Source organism: Corvus hawaiiensis, chromosome 8 (genome assembly GCF_020740725.1).
Source record: "Corvus hawaiiensis isolate bCorHaw1 chromosome 8, bCorHaw1.pri.cur, whole genome shotgun sequence".
In the NCBI taxonomy this organism is placed as follows: Eukaryota; Metazoa; Chordata; class Aves; order Passeriformes; family Corvidae; genus Corvus; species Corvus hawaiiensis.
The window spans coordinates 16306418-16331305 of record NC_063220.1 but is presented as its reverse complement, the minus strand read 5'-3'; the positions used below and the strand labels follow the sequence as shown (position 1 = coordinate 16331305).

The following is a 24888-nucleotide window of genomic DNA, read 5'->3' as shown; positions in this document are numbered from 1 at the left end:
GCCATTAACACTCTTTTTATTTTTTTATACCTAAGTCTTACAGAATAAAGGCCTTTCTGAGTAAGGGATAACAAAAGGGTCAAAAGGTCACAAACATTCTTTTAAGTAGGCAAAAATCGGGGAAGTTTAGATTCATTGAAAAGTGCAAATTGGAATTTTTTTGCATCTTGAAACATTCCAGCACACTCAGCTTTTTCTAATTTCACTCGTACTAAATTCATTATCTACTTAATTGTGCGTTTTCACTTTTACTTTTAAATAAGAAAAATGCTAAAGTCCTCATTTTAGGAAATAGCAAGCTGTCTAACCTTCGCAGCTAATCAGTAATCTAAACAGACTTAGACATTACCATTAAAATCCTCGTGAGGACCAGCGTGAAAATACATAGAACTTTTTCTTGAAGTGGGATGACTGAACAGTCTCTCACGTACAGTTTTCACATAATTTACACTGCATGTGGTTTGCACTGTGTACAGCAAAATATTCTATATTTTCTTTTGTTTTGCTTTTGCTTTGATCAGAGATGGAAACAATCTCCCTTTAATAGTATAAAAGCCACCTGCTGGGCATCACAGACTACAGCTAATTGGTAAATTCTTTGAAATTTTGATATAATGGATTTTGACCTCTTTAATTAAAAAAACCCCAAAGCCTAGAATACGGTGAACTCTTCTGGGAAATGAACAGTGCCAAGCATATACAACTGCAAGCTACACCCGACCTTTTCTTAGGAAAGAATACACAAGTAACATTACAATTTTTTCCTTGAGGATGCGTGGCTTTTGACCTACAAAATAAAAGACTGTTGCTAGCTATGTATCATTTAAGTCATTAAGATAAAGAAATAGCAAACACATTGATATTTCAATTATTACTACTTTTATTGGGGTTTGGAGCTAAAAAGCACCAAACATGAAGGGGACTTTTTTATTTTAAACACAGTAAATTCACAAAAGCCACTCACAAATGTTCCAGTCCTCAACATTTCCTACTCCTAGGAGCTCACACTGTACCAATCCACCCTACCTTGTATTCAGAAGGACAAATGGGTTTCACAACCCAAAAGGAAGCCTGTCAACCAGAATCGTTGCTGTTTCATAATCTCTGACATAACGTTAACCTTTCAGTGGAGCTATAATCTCATTGCTTTGGGAACTCTGAGGCAGCACTGTCTTTCTTTTGTTAAAACACTTATTTATATTCTGCCCAGCATAATGGGGCCGTGGTCCATGACCGGGACTCATAGGCACTGCAGTAACACAGCTACACAGCTACACAACAACAACACCACTTTTTAAATCTTTGCTTAGGTTTCATGCATAAGTATACATGAATATATGTTACACAAGTATACACTTATTTCCAACAAAAACTGTATGCATGACCATGAAGATAACACCATCATTATTCACCAAGTTATGCTCCTGTTAATTAAAGCATGCACACCATGAAAGCACTTACTAAATTGGAAAAAAAACAACATAAAGGACCAGGATAAGAATCAGGACTGGACAAGGACAAGCCTTGTTTACTCTGAACATTTCTTGGTTGCAAAGGAACAACAGAACTACTTAAAATATAGATACCTAAGTCCAGCTTGAAAGAAAAAAAGACCGAGCTTGCTAAGTGTAGAATAACACCCTACCAACCAAACACAATTATCCCTTAATCAGTAGGTGTTCATTACTGCTGATAAACATCTTGTTAGCCTGGTTAGAAAGTCTGCCTGCCACTTGCCAAAATATTTTATTTAGACCTGGTGATTAATTTTGTGAATTTTAAAATCCCCCCTATTGATCACATAACTGGAATAACGCACATTGGTCTTGTATTTCAAAGTGTACATCGATCTCTTGATCTGTGAATGTCTCCCTGTAGTTTATGCTACCCTTTTTCTGAATTGGTACGACAAATGGATGTTCAAAGTGATGTTATGGGGACTTAGCTATGCAATTCCCATTAGTGTCAATGGGGGTCGCAGGCTAAATTCCTAGACAATGCTTTGAAAACTGAGCCCTGGATTTTCAAAGGAAGGATAGTCTGTGTTAGAAAGGCAGTGTCTTTCAGTTTTTAAGCCACTGCATTAAAACGCACCTTCTTCTTTTAAGAACCATGCATTTAGAAATTGTTTCTAAATTTAGGACATTGAAATGTTCACAAGAATGAAACAATTTTGTATTTAAATGTTACCATCTGTTTCGAATTTATAAGTGAAATTGTATCTGTCACTATCTTGAATGTTGGGATACAATCTTCAACACATTCATATATGCACAATGTATAATGTTATGACAGGTGAACCATTGGGATTTGTTGCTATGCTAAGAAAAAAACAGAAGTTACTTGTATTCATATATCTTTTTTAAGAAAAAAAATCCTTGCAAAGGGCAGAATTCTTTCCTAAAATCTGGACCTTGTGGTATACTTTGAGAGATGTCTGGTCTTGTTACATTCATGAACATGTCAAAATAATTTTTTTTTTCCTTTGGCACTTCAAATGAACTTAGGCCTGCCTAAAAAATAAAACACTTGCTGTTGAAGTCACATGAACAAGCTTTTTGCTGTTACCATAACCAGAAAAACACTCACAATGTATAATTTTTACAAATCCCATTAAAACTTCAAGCAGCCCAAGATGTAACATCTGAAGACACAGAAAAGTAGTTTCTGAGACAAATATAAATAGCTAGGTCCTATGAAATACACAGTATAGCAACAAGTAATACCTCTTCAAAGAAGACTTGTTTAATTACAGTGAAAATGTTTATTATGAAGTGTGTTGTTCTTCATCATTAAAGAATAAACTGGACTAGTAGCAAAAGAACCGTCTTTTGAGTCTAGAAACAGGGAAGAGTTTGAAAAGCAGGAGCCTGGCAGACAGTCAGGCTCCAGAGGGCACGGGCTCGGGCCAAATTGCTCCTGTCAAGCGTGTTAGTCCGTACACAAAGTCCCTTTAGACAAAGCATAAAACTATGGCGATGGCAAAATTCGTGTGGATTAAAAACTGTGGATTATGCAATGGTCAGGTCATTCACCATTTTTTCTGGTTTTGAGCTCCTGACGCAGAGGTGTACTCGCTCAAACAGCATGCAGGGGTGACAAGTGCAGCCCCTCAAAATGGCCCATCTGCCTCTCACCTGAATGAGACACTGAAAACACAATTTCAACTGTTAAAATTATGAAACATTTAATATAGCACAGTTAAATCTCAGCTGGCATTTTCACTCAGCTTGTGATTGTTTTTTTAAACACAGGTTTGCCAGTAGTACTTAATATTGACATCTACCAAAAAGGAATTTTACAGTTTAGTTTATTTAGTTTTTTATTTTCTATAGGCACTTCTTTTTTACTTGCACTAAACTTACACAGGTTTGCTTTAAACTATTCACTCATCTATGAAATAATGCCATAAATAGCACATGATGAGGCACAGCATCCGAAAATACGTTTCTCAGGGATTAAAACGGTATCATTTGTCTCAATCCTTCCTGTAAAAATGATTGATGATTGAAATGATTGAAAAATGAGATGATTCACTATAAAAACATCTTCAAGAAGTTCAAAATCTGAAGTTAAATTTTAACCACTTTCTCTGGTTTAGAGGTGGGTCTAATTTAAAATAATCTCATTTGGTGTAACTAGAATAAAATTCAAACACAAAACATATTCACTTCAACTTCCATACTGTGTTCTGAAATTGAACACTCTTGTCCCATCTGTCACACTTAATATTTAGCACTACCCGTAAGAGTAACTCCAGATGCCTGCAGTCTTACAAGTTTATATATACATACCATATCACAAGAAGTCATTATCTGACAAATGCTGGTTTTAACTACCCCAAACTGTCCTTGTATACACACACATCTAATCTAGACAGTCAGGTTGCTGTACCCTAGAACTAATCACCTGCAGTGGTCTGTCCAAGTATAATTACAACTCCAAGTTTAAATTTCAGTCCGGTTACTTCTAGGATTGAAGGAAGGAGTTTTAGATACGCAGCCCTGGCACACAAATGCAAACTGATGCCTATGGGAAGACAAGGGAGCATGGCACAGCTCCATGGCATCAGCTTCGTGCTTACAGAGGAGGCAAAGACTTCAGCTCTTTGTGTGAAGTTGCAGCTCAAGAACAGACCCAGGATGCTGCCAGCCCAGGCACTGCTGAGAACTAGGGATTCAGTGAATGGAGCATTTCCCTCTCCTAACTTTCCAATCTTTTCTTGTCATATTCTGACTTGAACAAAAACACCTGAGAAAATTACATCTATGAAATGTGCTGAAATTAGATTGCTACACAGATTGACTGAACTTAACAGGAGGATATACATCAGGTCTGTAAGGTTTATGACCACCTCTTGAATCTGCAGCAATTGGTCTCCACAGAAGTCCATGATCTGTAGTGTGTACTATGAATCACATCATTTCCACTGAGATAACCTGAGGTTCTACAGCAGGTAAGGGGAAATAGTTTGTTTCAACACAACAGAGTAATTATTTTTAAATTTAAAACTTTTTTTTGGCTTGGTTTCTTTTAGGATCTGTGCATTTGTCAAAAGCTGCACATCTAAAATAAAAAAATTACGGCCACAGTGCACCAGATTCTTCTCGTAGGTGGCCATCAAAACACTTAGAATTTCATATACAAGGTGTCTCTCTGAAAAGCTTCTGCAGGAACCAGATACAGCAAGTGCTCAAATACAGCAAGTGCTCAATAAAGTATCTCAGCTGATCTTGGGTGCTGAGTTAGAATATGTGAAAAGCCACTGAAATTCAAGACATAACAGGCCACAGACCAGCATAAGTTTGTTCGCATCCAGAAACAAAAATCCAGTCCAATCCATAAAGCACAGACACTTACAGATGTGGCCATTGTAAGTTTACTGTAAACAGATAGTTATTTCTTCCAAAGTAGTGCACTCAGAGAACGGCTGCAAAACCACCCTTTATAGCAGATGAAGTTACATCCCTTAGGGAAAGCTATTCTAGACCTGAGAACCACTGGACAAGGAATTCCACAATCAGTAGCTCAGGAATGTAAATACAGACAAGTTAAAAGGAAAGCCAAAATCACTAGGAAAAAACTTTCATATTCTTTCATGGACAACCTTCACCTTCCTCTTCAGCTACAAGAAGACATTTACTTCCATATTTATATCTAATATCTATATATATATATCTAATCTGTATCAATCTGTATCTATCAAATGACTCTAAAAATATTTTAGCAAATACTACAGCTCATATAAAATCCTGGCTTTGTTTTGTTAACCTGTTGTCTAGATAACTTGGTTTAACAAAGGCTTCCAAGCCCAGCAAGTTGTAACCTGGATACCTCAGAATTTCCTTTTTTTATACGGTTTTTGCAAAAGATCTTTCTCCTCTGGCTCTTGTTTGCAAACATATTAGGAAAAACTCCTTTTTGCTTAAAGGCAATAATCCAATACAATTTCTTTTCTAAGAAATACATCTTCAAGAAATTACTCTCCTTGGAAGTTGGTCTTTTTCCTTTAGGTTACACCTTTTCTCCTCACTTCTATAGACAGTATTTTCTTTAAATGTTTTATCTGAAAAATTACTTCTTATGATTTCCCTGGAAGACTGAGTAATTCCAAATTCTGTTATATGTCATTTGCAATAATTACTCTTCATATTTTAGCTCCAACAGATCCCAGTACACATGGAACTTTTGCTGACTAATGATGGCAAGATTCAGCCTCTAATGCCTCCTGCAATTTGAAAACATCTTCCCCTGATTTTACTTGCCACTTTGAAATGTTATCCCTTTCTAGTGAGTAATCCTGTGCTAGATTCTTTTGCTTCTTAAATGAACATTATTCTCACCCTTTATTGACTGACCAGATCTATTATCACATGTAAGCAGTGTTAATCCTCTAGTAATTAACACCCTTATTAAAGTAATTTTAACTCAAAGAAGTTTAAATCACATTATTTGTTTTATTTAATTAAGCTATGAGGGCCGTTTTACACTGTCATTTGAGTTTTCAGCTTGTGCCTTTTCTACCACTTACACAAGTCCCCCCTACACACACCACACCCTGACACACACAAACCACCACCACCCCACCGCACACACTTACCATGCATTTCTGTCTAGGAGTTATTCAACATTATTCTGTTTCACTGTAAACTTTTTGGACTATTCTGCATGGCAATAAATGCAAGAAGTAGACACTATACTAAACATTTTACCATTCCCAGAACTATCATCTGGACATGCATTGGAATGATAGTATCAAATTCACCCTTCCGGAGGACTCAATATCTTGATAGTGCCTAAAGTGAAAGAGCCACTTTCAATGTCCTTCTCATACATCCTAAGCAAGGGCAAACATTTTTATTTAAACTTCAGACTGGCAAAACGAAAGAATCTGAAAGCACTGAGTTGTGCCACTTACAAAGGCCACTTTTTCTGTTACTTTGAAAATAAGTCAGGTTTTAAAATTGTGTTTATGTGTGTGTGTGTCCTACTGCATGTTCCTTTCTATGGGAAAACATCTGATGGCCTACGTTGTCTTACAGATCTCAGGTAAGCTACTCAACTGACACATTTGACACAGGGTCAAAAGATGCAAACTGTCTTCTGGTTTAACTGCATCATGTTACACTGTGCACTCTGGAAGAGCGTGGGCTAATTATGTGTCCTCCTGGACGATTTCCTGGAGGCACACTACTGAAACCGGGAAAGCTTGAGTTCTCCTTGGGAATGAGGCAACCTGATGGTTTCATGGATTTTATATACCATTAACTGTGTACTGAAAGTCCTTTCTTTTCTTTGGATAAAAACATCTCTTCAAATTTCTACTGTTTAAAAAGAAATGCTCTTAATGGTCTCACCATAAACCATGGAAAATGATAAACACAAAAAGAAAAGGGTAAGAACAATAAAGTATATTTACAGACACAAACTGACTTTTAATATTTTTTCCCCCTCATCCTGTATTTTTATGTTCTTCTTTTCTCCCCATCATCAAGTGCTTCCATTTACTCATATGTTGACTTTTTTCTCTTTTTTTCATTTCTGCTATTATTCACTCTTTATTATTCTTTATTATTATTATTCACACTTTTCGTAATTGTGGGGTCTTTTAAGCTGCACTGTTCCTTTGCTACTAATGCTCTAGAGAAAGTCCTCTGCAGGGAGGACACAATGTATATGTGAATCATCCATGCAAACTTTGTTATTTCAATATTCTTTAAAATAGCACAATTTGTAGGAGGATAAATTGCTCCAAACCTGACACATCCAGGTTATGAGAGCCATAAATGTTAACATGTATGATAAGCTGGATTTTACATTTGCCCTACAGTGACTTTTAAAGATAAGATGGACTTTCCTTTTCACAGAAGAAACTAGCAAAAGGGGAAAAAATGGGGTATTCTGTCTGCTGCATGTGATTGACAGATAATTTAGAAAAGGAATGGAACCTAAATATGTTGATTGATGCAACTGAAAAAATACTGCAGGCAAATCTGTAGGGTTAAAGGGTTAGTAGTGCTGCTCAGTACATACTACATACCAGCGACACTACCTGTTTATCTAAGGCTGGAGAATGTAAGTGATTTTGGTGCAGAAATTACTTAATACACTAGTGCAGCTACCAGTTCCATGGCTCCCTGATAGGAGACTAGGACTTAGAAATGTTAACAGAATACAAACAACATGGAACTTGAAGGAAACCAATAATTTTCTTCTCTTGTGTTGCTCAACTAACAATCCTTATTCATTACTCATAGGAACCACATATTGCTCACAGAATTCAGAGGAAGTACTGGGGAGATGGGGGCTCCAAAACTGAATTCAATCCATCAGCTCAGGGCTGCAGAAGAGCCCAGACACAATGGTGGAGATCCTGCAGCAACTGGATGTCAGCAGGAAGACAACAGCTTGATATAATGTATTCACAAACCTTGTGAAGTTCTGCACCCAAATCTTTCTTCTTTGCATGTACATAATTTCTTACATGACAAAGGCAAGGACTGGATGGGAGCAAAACTGCTAGCAGAAAAATAACTAGAGAGAATCTTCGTTTCATTGAGTAACTTCCACCAAATGGAATGCATATCAGTGACTCAAAAGGTAAGTAGGATTTTACAAATGTAGCATGCATAGATCAACTTCTAATTCAAGGAAGGTATTTGTTAATTGAGAAATTATCTAGAAGTGAACTTTCTCACACTTTCCTACCAACAGGTCCTTCTGCAAAAGAATAAAACCTCCAGATAAAGTTTATTTTGTGCCTTCTCTCATAATGTCTTTGGAAATGGCTGCTTCGTAAGTGTTCCACAGCATGCCAGTTATAAAAGAAATTTAGTGTCATGCCCAAGCAAATGGAATTGGGTTCTAACATTATGTGCAGAGTATTCTTGGGATTTCACTTCAACTACCAAGGACACAATTTAGTTCCATTTAGGTCCCAGTCTTATAGGAATTTCCTCTGTAACTATGGGATGAATTTTCTTGAATGGGAAGGTTTTCCAGAGATATGAAGTTTTCATCATAACAACAGCTCTGTAGGTTTTGAATTAAATGATTAACTATTTCTTAACTGTGTCTTGCAAAAGTAATGATGACCAAGAAGAGCTTAAAGCTGATTAAATGTGACAGTTAGTAGTCAGATAGGGATTCAGAGATGTCCACCTAAATAGTCTTGACAGCAGCATTTGCCAACTTTTTTTTTTTTCGTTAATATCTGCTTTGATCAACCTCTCCAGTGAAACTTTTAGTGATTTCTATGATTGTAGCATTTAGAAGATAAAACTCCCCTGCACAGTTCTAAGTCAAGCGTTTCACCTGCACATGGCAAATGAGACCAATAAATGCGATTTCCTGCCTTAGTTCCCAAAATTATAAATTCGGCTAACAACAACAAAAAATGCCCTAATGTTCTTGTTCTTATGTTCTTATTCAAAGATTGTTATCTGCAGGTCTCTAAGTCAAGCTGAGTCAATGCTTCACAAGTTCTGTCATTTCCTAAATACACAGTACAGATTTCTTGTCAGCTCATTTAGTTCTCGTGTGTATCTTGTTAGGTAAGAGGACAACTGAGAGAATTGCATCCCTTAAATTAACTAGCTTAAAGAAACAATAAGAAAATTTTATTATTTTTTTATAACTTCCATGGTTCAGGTACCTATGGCATTCTTTACAGTCGATTAAGAGATGGCATTCTGCTTAAGCATTACACCGTTACACCTCACAACCTTTTGTTCAAAATATACTATACTTTCCTCTGGAGAAATTGGTAAGGTTTTTGCCATAGATGGAATAGGGTATCTTTTAGTTAAATAGCCATATGTATATCATTTTAGTTAAGTGAGGTATTGATAGAGCTACTGAAGTGAAGTAACAGCATCTGTACACCGAGGTTTTCAAACCTGTTTTCAGGTACTCCCCCTCACTGTTAGTACACCAGGATCTACAGAAAAAGCTGGTACATGATCAGCATGGTATTTACACTTCTCTGCCGAAAAAGGGACATTTAGATGAACTGGATACAATCTGTTTTGCACTGAATTTGATGAATGATTTAATGTCCCAAAGAATATACAGACACCTAATACCCGGCATGTGTGCTTTTAGTTTCTGGCAGTAACAGGGTAGGAATACTTACTACCAGGAAATGACTGACTTGCCATTCTGCTTTGATTCTGCAAATCCTTATCAAGATGGTGAATCCAAAGCCACGATTGTTTTTGACCCCCTGCTGTTAATTTCTGTGCATTTGTTACCAAAGCTTCCTAATTCTTACCAGCTGGCAGGTATAAACCCCATCCCAGTAATGAGCCGGTTTGCTTCTGTGTACAGAGCACTGATTGAGATCTTCCTCACAAATATCTATACACACAGCTTGTGATCTGAGCCTACCGTGATTTACTAAAGGCTTTGCAGAACCTAGCTGAGAAGGAGAAATCAAAAGTAAGAGATTCCATTAGGGAATATAAGTGCTTACAAACAAGTTGCCACATTTATGTGAAGAATTCCTGTCTACTTGGAAGAATATAGTACTCTGAAGAAATATTGTGTCTTCCCAGCAAGCCAGGTAACATGTATTTTGCTTGCAGTCATACTCAAATTAACTGTGTCATTTTAAACCCAGAGATGCATATGCATGCTACCATTGTATGGTGCAAGTACATGAGATATTGAAACTTGACATGTGCCTGTTCTGATCACAGTGTGTCTCAAGCCCTCCTGCCTTACTGCCAAGTTAATTTATGGAGAAGGGAAAGTCCAGGAAGAATTGCCTTCCTCCTCCAGCAAAGTGAGGATCTGAAATCCAGGGAGATGCAACTCCTGTTTTGTTGCTGTCTGAAACCTGAGCTCCTTTCTTTAGCTAAATAAGCAGCATTGCACTGAAAACTAGAGAAGCACAAATCCCATTACATAGCACCCTGAGGCTGGGCTTCATGTTACAGATGTAACATGCTCCTCTGCTTCTTCAGAGAAGCTGGGGAGTGCAAAACAGGGGGAAAGGGATCGGTAAGCATTGTGAAAGAGCCTCTGTGAAGATGAAAGTCTCAGCAACCATTTCCCTCAGGAAGCAAAATATGAAATGTTCTATACTACTTTCTAATTAAAAATACAAACTGTTGCCTTATGAAAAGAAGTCTTACTTTTTATCTTCAAACTCTGAAGCTTTTAAAACTTACTCCTAAACATACTGTTGAAGATTTCTCCCTCTTGAAAAATCCTGATGTTTTTTCAGTTCAAAACTCTTTTGGCACAGAGGTTGGGGTGAGTGTACCCCACTAATTTAAAAGCCTAGGCACTCTGTGGGCTGGCAGCCTGTAAAGGAAGCCAGAGCACACCTTCAGAGCTCTCAACCTCCAAGAGTTATGGTGAACCGGTCTGGCAATAGGCTGCAACTTCTCTGAGGTTTACTGAAGAGCTCGAGAGCATTTTCCACAGGGAATACAGATGACAAGAGCTTTGGCAGGCTGCACCTTTGGGAATCGGAGACAAGCCAGATCTGAAACGCAGTTACTACCACAGGAAATTAATTCAAATTAAACACTGAGAACATAACAGTGAGGAAGACTGAACTGTCACCCTGCCTTTAGTGGCAGAAAATCCTGCGCCTGGGACTGAAGCCCAGTGGTCTGTTACACAGTTCCTACCTACTATGAGTTTCTTTTGAGTTTATCAGAAGGACAATGCTATGTCTCATTAATGAATGGGAAGACAGAGGAGGGCTATATTAAGTAGTAGTAACAATTTCCTCTTCCAAATAAATTTACATATGTTGCATGGAACACTGCAGGTCAGAAGGTTAGCAATACTTCTCACCAGAAAACACATCACAAAATAAATGGACAAGCAACCCAGTAAACTATCAATGATTCCAAATTAGAAGATAATGTATTATACTTTTAAATATCAGGTATCAATTTGCAGATGGAATACATGTTGTGGACTATCAATAATTTGAGTTCATAGAAGTGACACATGCTCATTTACACACATCATAAACAAAATCTGACAAAAATGTATCTTCTAAGATTTCTATGATATATTACTCTGTATATTAATCATATTGATTGTGTTATGACTTTATGTCCAATTTATCTCTAACATTGAGAAAATGCAAACAGAAACTGCTGAAAATCATCTAAAATTTCCCCCCATGCTTAAGCAGAGCTTATGGACATTGTTGATCACAGCCCCTGGTCTACCATCTGAGGGACACCACTATCAGACTGTAAACTCTGTGTTTGTCACGTGGGTGAAGATACTGCTACTATGGTTGCTTAACTCTGGAGTTACCAATTGATTATTTCCACTTGAGACTGCTGCCCATTGCAGGACCAATACTAACAGCAGCTGGAGGGTGTTAACCACATGTACTTAAGTGCCAAAAGAACACAGATGAGACACAGTTCTCCTCACCCCAGCAAAACAAGGAAATTCCACAATCATCAAGCTAGCTTGTTTGACACGAGACAGTAGAGGAAGAAGCCCATAAGCAGTGCTGATGGTAGAGAGAAACATCAGGAATAACCTTTGAAGTCCAAAGTGAAACAAAGTCAAGCTATGTTGGCAGCTTAGGTTATATCTCTGCAGGAAATAATTTGATTTCAAGAGTAGGCATTTGTTGGCACCCACTTGGTTAAGAATCAGGACATTTGGCCTAGGACAGCAACTACTGAGCCTAACACAAGGTTATTTTTTTTGTCCACTACATACTACACTGGCTCTCCAAAGAATAACACACAAATTGTAATATTAATGTCTTTTCCTCACAGTACTTAGGTGTACAGAACATCCAAGAAACTGCCTCACATTCCAGAACTGTAACCCTAGTCTTTAGGCACTAATGAACAGATCATAACCAGGAAAAACTAATTCATATCAGAGGCTGTGCTTCCTCTTCAGAGGCGATTCAAGTAGAACAAACTAAGACCTGTTCACTTTTGAAGGTTAATTCCGATTGACCTAAGATCTGAATTGGTAGCAAAATCCCCAAAGTTTATTCCCCCTCACTTTGGGCCACTGCACTATTAACCCAGGCTCCCTGTACAGACAGTAGCAAGAAATGATTGTCAGAGAGCAATGCAAATTGCAGGAGAGCTGGGTCATCTTCACAAGATGCCAGAGACATCTCTGTAACGCAGCACATGCCACTTTGATAACTGCCTGGCTGAGATGGCCCCTCAGTGGCTTTAAGTGGGGTCAAAGGGTGCACATAGGTGTGACCTCAGGTCATACGCTAAGAAAAGTGGCATAAGGCATGACACAATTACTGCAGCTGCACAGAACCATGAATCTGCCCCAAATTTTCTACCTGCTAAAATAGCTGGAGCTGCAAGTTTCTAGATGATCCATGTGATTCACCATGTGTGATTAGCCAACCACACCAAGTCACCTGTGTAAGATGCTGAGATGCTGTGGTTATGGAAACAGCACAAAAATCTTTATTGACTAGGGTTTCTTCAGATTACAAAGATCTGTAAGGAGCATATTAAGTATGAAAAAAGCCTAAGTGGAGAACAGTATAAAGAGAAAGAGGTGGCTCAAAGGGCACACTGGTAAGTGCTTGCCCTTTTGTGATTTCTGTCCTCTTAGAGCTTCCTGCTACTAATTACTATTGTCTTCTTAGACACAACTCTTTCTCATGCCAGCTGTTTCTGTTTCTGTTTGCTCTTCCATGTCTGTGGAAGGAAGAAGGAAAGTGGGCTTGCTGGGGACAACAGGCTCCCTACACATTGTCTTCAGGGAAAGACAGAGGATCAAGAACTGTTAGGTTGAAAATACTTATGGCAATTCTTTTCAAAGCTGCTCCTCCCTACATGGTAATTATCCAAGTGTAGCTCTTCTCTCTGTCTTCCACGTTGGCTCCCTGTGACTTTACTTCATTAGTAAAATGTGCTATAATATCCTACTGCCCAATCCTCATTAATCTTACACACTGCACTAGTACAGCACAGAGTGAGTAAGCTGTTGTTGAGATAACTGGCTTCCATTAGCAACCATGTGATTGGCAGGACGATAAAGTCTTTTCCCTTGCAGGTCAGCTGCTTTTTAAGAAGAGGGCAATCCTGCTGATCCATCTTTTAGCTACAGTCTCTCACTGAGTCCCAAATCTCCTGCCTTTTAGCTTTGATACGGTTCAAGCTTTCCCCCTTGTATCAGCCCCTACCTGTCATCAGCTCCTCTGTACCAAACAGCCAATATCAGGAGTTTGACCTCAGGGCACAGTCCGGGTGGGCAGGTAAAACCTGACCACTGGACCTACTTCCTTATCTTTCATATCCTGCAATTCATGAAGAAGTATCAAATTCAAACTAAAAAACAGAAGCATGACCTTTTATAAGAACTTTTTGAAAAAGGCTCTGTTGCCTTTCTAAGTATTCTTGAAAAGAACTGTCATCTACCCTATTAAGACAGAAATGGATCACAAATAAGGAGAAGAGAGAAAGCACTGAAAAGCCTTACTAAATGGTAGGACTTTTTGATGTGTGCCTGCAATACCTTTTGGTGATGCACACAAAAATATAGTAAAAACCAAACCAAATCACATATACTAGAACTCTTCTACATCTGCAAGCTCCAGTTGCAACCCAGTAGAGAGTTGCCCAAACTTCTCCTGTTTATGAAGTATCTTAAATCAACTAAATTCTCTGCTCTATATAGCGCTTGAGAGAATTCTAAATATAAGTTGCTAACATAAACTAAGAGCTATCATAAACAATATAATACCTATTGAAGTGACATATTCCCCAGCTAGTGCTTAAAATATACAAGAATCTTTATTTCCTGTAGTAAGTATGCCCTCCCGCATAGCTGGAAAAATTGTTTTCCCTTGAAACAAACATAGGTTCTGCAAGGATTTATACCACTTAGGTGGAGGACAGAAATGGTGCCAAAATCTCAACATCCTTTCCCTTAAACTGAAATGATCTAAGTACAAATTGAAAGATGTTTAGTCCTTTTAACACTGACAATAAAAAGAGAGTAAAAAAGAATCCAAAAGAGGAAGGCTGCTAGTCAAGGCAAGACTTGTGGCATGAACAAGTCTTGTAGCCATAATCCTGTATCCTTCTCACACAGTACACACTTATCCCACTGTTGATAGTGTTCATTGTTATGTTACTGCGAGAATGTAACAGAGAACCCTCCTTTTAACTTTTTCATTTAAAAAGACAGTTGAATGAAGTCCTTTCTAACTATCAGGAGAAATGTGAATACTTTTGCCTCAAGAACTTTCCCTTCTGAAATACCCTTTAATAATCTTGCTGTGAAAAACCTACCAAACTATTAAAAGCAAGAATATTCTTACTATATAGATAATTTGGTATGGAATTCTTTCCACTTTCTCTTATTTTCTAATGACTTTGATAGGCTCATAATGGTGCTGAAAAATATCATCAACATCTGCAGGCCAAAGATCCTCCCTGTGCAGTTAATGATTCATTTCACTATTTAAATGGTACGCATACTTACAATTTTGTGAAATAATAAATCATTTGTAAAAGCTAACTTCAAGCATGAAAAGGCTTTGAAAATCATTTGTTATGGGTGGTTATAGTGTCTGAATTTACAAAGATTTTAGTAAATTTTAGTCTGGAAAAACCTTCCTTTTGGCAAGATCTGTGGGAAAGTGTTCCCAACATTACAGCATTTAAAATTAAATTAAATTAAATTAGATTTTATGTAGAATAAAGATCATCCAGTTGGAATAAATCTGCTTTCCAACAGTTTAAAAGAATTCTATGTAACAAATTCAGGAAAGGAAATGTTAAATAATGCGATGCCTGATTCTGCTACCCAGGGAGTAGTTTTGCAGACAGGAGCAAATGCTCAGAATGGAATCAGATCAGCACACACCAGGATAACACATACACTCTTGCAAAAAGGATCTTCCCACAGGATCTTCACAGAATTGTCAGGACCAAAATTCAATCTAATATTCCTGTAAGAGTACTACCAGTAGCACAGTGCCCCCTAACCACGCACTGGAGAAACAGTTTTATGCTAAATTACAGGGAATAGTGCCACTAATAACACTTCAAATAACTGCTTTTCACAACTAATTACATGGGAATGCAAAAACATGAAAGGTTCTTGAATTTAATAACTTCAGCATTGGTCAGAAGGGGAAATTAGTAGGATAAAAAACACCAACTAGTGTCTTACTTGTCTGAGGTCGATGAAAGCTAACTGCAGGGTGTCTCCCTGGAATCCTGGCACAGGCTCAGAACTAGCAAACACTGCAAAAAAAAGGTTAAATATTACGGATGTAGATTTTTTTTTAATCTAACAGAAAAATGAAGCTCTATGCAATGTAAATGCTAGGTAGCATAGTTTCATAGGAATAGTTTGAACTAATAACTCACAGTGATTAAAACCAAACAAACCAACAAACAACCTTTTGACAGTTCTTCCAATAACCCTAAAGAATAATACTTTTAGGAGTATTACGAGAAATTTTGCTTAAAATTCTAACCCAGTAGTAACATCATGACCACAGAAAACAAGATATTTTTTAGCCTGAGGTGCATGATTACTGAAGAATTTCAAAATAATACCAATTTCATGGCTGTCAATGTATTTTCAAACATCTGCCTTTGTTACAGCATCTATGCTATAAAAACCTCAACCTCCAGCCAAACAGCATTAAAGGACAAACACTAAGGTGGGAGTTAGTTTCATGTGCAGACAACAGGCAGAAAGCCCCATGTGCCATTGTCAGAGCAGAGCTGAAATTCCTGCTTATGCTTTTTAGCCTGCTTATCAGTAATGACCTTCTGCTCATTTTGAACCCAAAATTGGCTGTCAGAATTGGCAGGCAAAAATATAATCATAATACAAAAAATGGTAACACGCTAGTGAAAGAAAGTCAGCTATTTATCTAAATCAGGAAGCAATCAATAGTTGTTCAACTTAAAAATAAATACACTTTTTGTTGTTATTATCCCAGTCACAAGTTAATAACAAATACCCACTGCCTCACATCCCCACTCAGGTTAGATATTTCAAAAGAAATTAAGTTAGATATTTATTTCAAAAGAAATTAAGAGTATTTTTCTTACGCCCTTCAGGTAGAGCTCTTAACAAAACAAAGTAGATACTACTGCAATAGTTTTAGAGAAGCATCATCTGAGGCAATGAAAGGTAATATTTTTTTCCAAGTTTGAGAAACAAGTCATTCAATGGCAGAGGAAACAGAACATATGCATCCAGTGCTAAACTCCACTGTTCCTAATACTAACATTTAGAAGTAATATGAAATCCTTAATATATTTTTTAAAATGGCTAGTTAGAAAATGTAGATTATGTGGAGGTAAAATCCAGAAAACCACTGGTGTCTGAGCTAACACAATGGTAGAAAAATGGCCTCGAACATTTAGTTCTGAATGTATGGTTTCAACTTAAAGCAGACTAATGAATTCAGATTGACTATTCCACAAGTCTAAAAATGACTATACGGAACACAATTTAAAAAAAAGACTCTCACTTAAATGGTACAAGGAACTACTAAGACCATCTCAGAATATTTAAGAATAGCTTAGTAATAGATGGATATAGTATTAGAGTAGCAGCTTTACCAGTAGAAGCAGAATTTATTACTTGTATTACACTAGTGCAAAAGTCATGTAACAGGAGAATGAATTGAACTGCAATACAACTTCATTCTTTATCAACTACAGAAATAAAAAATAGCAATCAAATGCCTTAGAGAGACCACTATAATGTCACAGACAAGTATTGGTAACATTGGCAAATGCTCACTGATTACTGTATTCAAGTGTGAATTTTAAATTGTCTGGTCTTCCTACTGTATAAGTAACACCAACTTTCTAGAGGTGTTTTCAGGGAATTCTAATTGACCACAAACATGCCTTTAAAAAAAAAAAAGCTAAAAAACAGTAGAAAAAACATACCTTACACTCAGTATTTTATAGGCAGAGTTTTCTAAAATTAAACTCTTTAAAAGCAGCAAAGAGAAAACAGCCTGTACAATCACCGTACAAACATGCCTAAGCCTAGGAACTCTGGGCACCCCTCTGAACAACCCAGGCTAAAGGCTTATGTGTCTACATTGCTGTCTTCTGCAGGCATTTCATGGCCACTAAGAACACCTTTCTTACAGACAGTGAAGCTGGGCTCTGTGGTCAGCCAAACACAGCGTTTAAAACGGAACACCATACTCCAGCATGGAATTCTAAGCAAAGCTCCACAGTAAACAGATAAGAAGAGATACATGAGTTGTGAGCTCTGGCAGCACATTAATAAGGAGGATATGCATGATGGTCAGAAGGGGTCTTTTCTACACCCCTTAAACCAGGAAAGTAAGGCCCATCAGATCACCTGATCTGATCCTAACTTTCTGCTCATACACAGTACACTGAGACCAGCTTCCCCCACCAGAATCTCAACTCCTCCAGCCACTCCACAACTGTAGTTAGCACTGGGAGAAAGAAGATCAATGACAAAAAAAGGGCTACAGAACTGAAAAGTAAATATAACTGAAAAGTGTGACCTTAAGAAAGTCTTTTCAGCTTTTGGCACTGTATACTTTGGGAGATATATGCCTACACCAGAATACTCTTCCATGCCATGGGGCAAATATTTGCCTCTTTTCTGTGCTCATCAGGGTAAGATAGTTTGGAATTTATCCTAATGCATTAAATAATGCAGAAAAAAATTGTTTCTCTACGTAATACCTACTAGCATTGCAGCTATGGAACAAGAAGCACACAATGTACCAAACTTAGTTGTTTTATCAGCTTTGTTCTCTTAAACTACAATTTTATATTATGAACGCATGTACAACACTAGGGACACTCATTATAGCACAGGCATTTATTCTCACATTTGGATCACTCTGACAGGTGACTACAATAGAATTTGTTTCATTATTTTAATTTCATGAGTTCAAAGGGCAAAAAGATAATCTACTTATGATAACAGTCAGACAGTTCCCCCTCTACCCTCAGTGCAGGGCTTTTAAGTTTTGCTAACAATTTTACAAAGCTAATTAAATATTTGCTACTGCACAGCGTATTAGGAAGATATTACAAGAACAGGATTAACATTCTTAATGTCTTTGTCCTAAGGGCCCTTTTCCAGATAGTAATGAGACACTGTCATATATACATCTTCTAAAATATTCACCCCCTACAATCATTCTAGACTTAGAGAGGATTTGGAGGGGTAGGGGGATGGTTGGTTGTTTGGCATAACGTGCATAAAAGCATTCCGGAACTTTATAACACAGGAGAACGAAGTGCAAAGATCACCACTAAACTGTCACTTTTAGGGACACACAAGTGGCTGTTTGGCAGCTTGAATCAGAATCTTAAATGTTTAGGAAAAATTCGTTGAAAATACACACTATGTGATCTGGTATTCACAAGGTTTTTGTTAACATCATCTCTTCCTCTGCTTTGCTGCTACTGTGCATATAGAACAATAACTTTGGCACAGCATGCATCCTCAATATGTAGAATCTCAACATACTTCCTGTAAGAGGCAGTTTAGGAATATAAAGAAGGTAGGATCAAACGAAGCAAATATGTAGTAATACAAAAACAGGCTGGGAGGTAACACACACATTATAATGGTGAATAGAAATGTTGCAAAGATTACTTCAGTCCATTTTCTTTTGAATATTTTTCTTTGATCTTGTAATTACATTTTGTATACAGGATATATGAGAATTGACATATATATACATAAGTATTAATGGAGATCATAAGATAAAGGCCGTATCTGCTAAATGGAATTTAAGACATCTTTAACTGCAAATTGCACTGATTTTCTCTGCAATTCTAGATTTATTAACAGGTCTCTTCCTTTTATTTTCTCAAAATCCCATCTTTTAGACATCATCTGGTTGTGCCTCTCTGTTGGTCTGGGAATTCAGTACCTAATTCTTGACAAACAGTTTTGCTGTTCAGTGGAAGAAATTAAAAACCAGAGTCCAGACTTTGAATCAAAAGCTAAACTAGGACAGTTTTACTCCAGTCTCATAGCACTGATTCATAGGCAGGACAGCAAAGCTTCAGAAGTATTTTTAAAGGAAGAGCAGAGAATCAGGTGACTATCTCAGCTGCCTCAGCCACTTTGCAGCCCTGTTGGATGCTCCAGCTGTTCAAACACGCCTGGAGGGAGCCTTGCTGAGGGAGCTGCCAGCTGGCCAGGCAGCAGCCCCCAGTGCCAGCAAGACCTCGCTGCTTCCTCTCCCGCCCGTGCTGCCATACGTGACCGGCACATGAAGAATGGCCGCCAGCGAGCGAAGTTAACCTGACTGCCCAGATGGGAGAGAAGGCAGGTAAACTGAGGGGGCTCCAGAGAAGAATATCATGTCTTTCCAAGGAAAAACAGGATCTGAGTTCCTCAGCCTCTGGCATGCCCACCTGGAGATTACTTTTGTGTGTGCTCAGCAGAGAACACTTTGCTCAAGATGTCACTTGCTCTTGGATACTGCAGCTCTCCACACAGTGGGTGGAAGGAGGGACTGTCAGGAAGCCATACATAGGGCTGATCAGGAAAATACAGAACACCCTGCTTTGCACTAACTCTCTACTAACCCTTGCTCGATTATAGGCAAGACCCAAAACTTTTTCACCCTTTCACATCTGGGTGAAGAAGGATGCCCATTCACCCATATTTCATTCTGCTAACTAATCCTGCCTCACCATTCATCTGTGTTAAAACACATACATTAAAACATTTTGCTCTTCCAACAATTGCAACTTCTGACAACTTCTAACTCTTTAATAAGAAGCTGATGTAAGCTAAATAGATCTGGATGGTGTCTCTGAAAAGCTCATTTTTATTATGTACACCTTTCTTCTTGTAAAGTGAGATACAGTAACCCACATTTGAATTTCACTTCAAGAAAATACCTCCCCTTCGCAACCCGTTTCCTTTCTGGGGGAACCGAAATGTAATGTGCAAGCAAAAGACTAATCTTTGGATTTTATTCAATGGGACTTAGTGCATTCTATTTTTTGAACAGTGCTGAAAGAATCTCAGTCAACCTAGTGGAAAATAACCACTGAGAAAGAATGGTACAAAATACAGGGGTGCAACACTGCTCTAGGTTATAGAATTCGCAGAGGAAGTGGAGAAGTACTTTCATTAGAACAGGACAAACTGAAATCATACTGAAAGAGTTTGGAACCTTTGGAAGGAAACAAAAAACTTGCTAGAAGAAGAACAAGATGATGATGATCTTTTTTTCCTTACAAATCATGAGACAAGACCATCTGATGCTATTATTATTATTGTTGAGCAAAAATATCAGATATTTCCAGATTTTCTGCACTGCTTTTTGAAGTTAGCTACTATAGGTACTACACTGCATGAAAATTTAGTGCAGGATAATGAAAATCACAATTCACCACCAGATCACTTCCTTCCCTTCCACCTTCCTTTCTTGGAAGTCCACTTATCACTCTACCTATCCTTTGCCACTAAGAAGAGCACTTACAGACTAACAGATTGCTGGATTGTTCTTTGGACTGTTGATTGCTTTTTAACAGAAAAGAAAAAAGCTAGTAAGTTATCACATTTTCCTGATTTTATTTAGATCTCTCCAGTACATATCAGAAAGAATAAAATTAAAGATCAGAAAAAAAATTCTAGGATACTGGCAAGAATTTTTAAAAGTTTACCTTCAGATATTAATAACTTTCTACATCTCATCTAAATTCTTAGTTCAAAATTCATCTGAGTATACTCCATTGTAAGTAAAATGTCAAACCCATTAATACAATACAGTAGAAAACTCGCAACAGTTGTGAATTATTCGCACACTCTAAGCACTAATTGAAATGTCACTGTCGTGTCCATTAATCCCAAAGAATCAAAGAATAAAGCTGGGGGAGGGTGATGAGCAAGAACATAAATCATGGGCATCACAGTGAGGCCTGGAATGTGCCTGTGATGGACCTTATGAATGAAACCACATCATCAAAGCAGTCCGAGCAAAATCTTGTGTCACTCCTTTATTCTACAGACTGCAAAATGTCATTTGTTGCAACACACTATTCTGACAAGCTTCCATAATTGCATTTAAACTATTCAAAGGGTTTCTGTGAAAAACCAATTCTTTTTTTCTAACATGCTTTAAAAGCCTTGCAGAAAGGAAGAAGTAAAGTTCATTCTATTAGCACTTGTAAGGCCCATGCTAGAAATTACAGAGTGGTGGAAAAGATGCATTTTTCAGTTTTTAAGTTACTAGCTTTCTGAAACTTTCTTTTTTTTGGCCCAAGTTTTGATATGTCCTGTCCACACCATATGCTCAGAATAACAGCTACATATAAAAACCATGTTGTCTTACAGTTATATTTTAACTCTAAAATAATGAAATGTTATCATTTTAGATCAAATAAAACTCTGCTAAGATTTCTTCACTGATTAAAGTTTCTGCTGTGCATCAACCAAAGATGGCAGACAGAATGGCAGTAAGAAATTAGGATAGCACTAATCAGGGCACATATCAGCCTTTGCCTGAGAAGAAAATGGTCTGAAAAAACCCAAAGAACAGATGACAGCTGGACACATTGGAACTTCTCCCTTCTTTGCTGTGAACATACTGTTCATAATGTGAAAGTCACCTGCAAGACATGCATTTTATCCCCTGTACTGCTAGAAATCCCAGGGTGAAACAGGGCATTGGTTCATCTACAGAGAGTAGTGAAGTACTGTGTTGTTCACAGCTGGTATTTTAGATATTAGAATAATACTGTAATGGAAGCTTTCTTCACTGTTGCACTATTTGTTCAGAAGGCAGATGATGGTTTAGTGGTTGCATTCATTCAGCTTGTTAAGATGAATGATTCTGGTGTCAGTATTATGAATACCACATAATTTCTGTTTTTACAACTTTTTAATCTTTTTTGTATGAGGTAATTAATCCTGCCTTCAGTGCTGGATTTAACCAGTTTATAAAATAATTCTGATGCCATATTTTAAACAGTGACAGTAAAACAACATCTGATGTTTAGTAAATGTGTACTATTATTCTGCATAGTAAGGCAGTAGCTGTTCTAGGAGTGAGGAAACCCTATGTAACAGCACATTTAAAATTTGTATCATAATAGATGAACTCAAGAGGGAACACTAAAATTTCACAGACATTTGACCTTTGCTCTTAACCATCAAAACATAGTATTTATGCAGTAGTTTGGGGCAATTTTGTACTAAACTAAGTCTTTACTGGATACAGTGATTATGATCCCATTAGGAGTAACAACAATGTATGTTTCAATTCAGGTACTTTAGTTAAAAGAAAAGTTTCAAAAAAAATTTCCGAGGAATGCCAATATACTTACTCATAAATAATTTTTACAAGAAGATGTACTGTAATATTATTTTTTTAATAAAAGACAAAGTTTTAGTAGATTATGGAAAAAGATCACTGTATAGCTTACATTAAATAACTTTCTTCAATGTTAAGACCAATACAGATAGGAATATATACTTACATTCACACTGTATCACATCTAAATTAAACTGCTGAATTGCTCCCATGCTTATTTGTTTTAATTCACTGTCCAGTAGCATCTGCATTAGGGACATTGAAAGATGCTGGCAGGCTGACATGCAAGCTGTCTGGGCCACTTTTCCCTAGTAGAAAAAGCAACAAGTTTTACGATAGAAACAATGATACATCACTAAAGAACTGCTCATCTGATTTGATTTTAATACACACTCTAAGTCTTAATGATACAAAACTTAGATTAGAAGGAGAGAGATCACACTTCTGTTATTTATTTGAGCTATTATATTTGTTTCTATTAGATCAGAGAACTACGTTAAATATATTTTAAAGCAATTATTGATATTTCTTCCAGATATCCAGCAGTCTTCATGAATACAAGGCCATTCCCAAAACAATGACAATTAAAGTTGCTGAAGCATATGAACAGTTTTGTGGATGTATTTAAATATTTTTAACCCAAACAGAATGAAAGCAAGAATGTAATGAAAATCAACATGCAGCGTAATTTTAACAACAGTAAATTACAAAACCCCCAAATTTATTTAAACCAAAATGATTGCAATTGGTTGGGGCATTTCTCGTAAGAGCTTGTGCTAATTACTAGTAGTTTAATTGCTCAGATTCCATCTCAAAGCTTGTTGCTAAATTATTTTAAAAATTCATGATTATCCATCATCTTTTCAGGTGCTTAATAAATCAGTGCTGTCAGTGATCAACTACTTACAAAATGAAATGTAGCCCTCTGCTGTACAAAATAGAAATAATTTCCCAATCACAGTCTAGCTAGCAATATTGTTCTTTATCATCTACATGTAAATGAGACACTTTTTCCAACATGAGATCAAAAAACAAAACACAAACTCAGACATTAACCTGAATAAATTACTTAAAATTTAGTACGGAAAAATTGAAAAAACCAAATTCCTACTTATAGTTAAGAAAACCACTTGAGACCAGACACCAAACCAGATGGCACCATTCTATTCACAGCACTGCCATCTTTTAGAACAGAGTGATCTTGGGTGTCAAATGCAACTATATGATAATCTCTGCAGTTTAATGTACTGAAACCACTCTTTTCAACTGATGTGTATGTTGAATGATATTGAAACAAACGTAACAACACGTTTACACAAAATAAATCATAATAACAGAGCTATTGGAGCACACACCACTATTGTTTTACTCCTATCCATCAGTACAGTGATGTCACCTGTTTCTCTGAAGCAATGGTTCCCCAGCTGTTTTCTGCAAAGCCAGGTTGATCGATTCATTGCTGACTTCCAGAAACACATAGAAGTAATGAGCAATTACAATGGACAACAGTTCGCTGTCCCAAAAAGTTTGGAAAGTTCTGCTCCAGCACCTGAAGAGCCAGATCTTGTCCTTAAAAAGTCAACTTACTAACATTACTGAATTTCCATGTACAGAAAATTTTCCTAACAGAAAGCAAATCTTGCCCCAAATATTTTGTGCTTTAAAAATGTGTTATTTGTTAAAAGGTAATTAAAATGTAGAGAATACAATGGAAAGCCTTCAACTCTCCTCATGTTCACACTGAAACATTAAATGGCTGTTGCTAATTCTTTTTTAGCATTAGGACACCTTGAACTGCTAGGAGCTTTTTATCTAAAATGACATGTCAGCTTCTTAATTGAAAATCTCAGAAAAGCAAATAACATTTTTGAGCAAAATAGATGAACTGACAACAAAGAATGTAAGAAACAATGCAAGAACAGCATGCTTAAAAGTCTCCCAAACCAAACAGCAATTATACTGGGAGACATGCAGCTATATTCCCCAAGCAGAACAATATCAATATGAATGAGGCAAAAAGAAGAAAAAAAGAATAGGCAAAAAAAGAAGGAAAAGAGAGGTGAGAAAGGGACTCAATGGGCCACAGTTCATGT

At 37.1% G+C, this 24888-nt stretch overlaps 1 protein-coding gene across 7 annotated transcripts in view; it reads right to left on the bottom strand.

Moving 5' to 3' along the window:
• Positions 1-24888, bottom strand: part of EXOC6 (exocyst complex component 6) — a 93910-nt gene that overhangs the window by 8637 nt on the left and 60385 nt on the right. For all 7 annotated transcript variants that reach the window (XM_048310777.1, XM_048310771.1, XM_048310773.1 and 4 more), the window contains 2 exons: positions 22962-23103; positions 15658-15731 (listed from right to left, as the gene is read on the bottom strand). In XM_048310777.1, coding sequence (XP_048166734.1) covers positions 15658-15731; positions 22962-23103 — 216 coding nt within the window. The remainder of the gene's footprint in view (positions 1-15657; positions 15732-22961; positions 23104-24888) is intronic.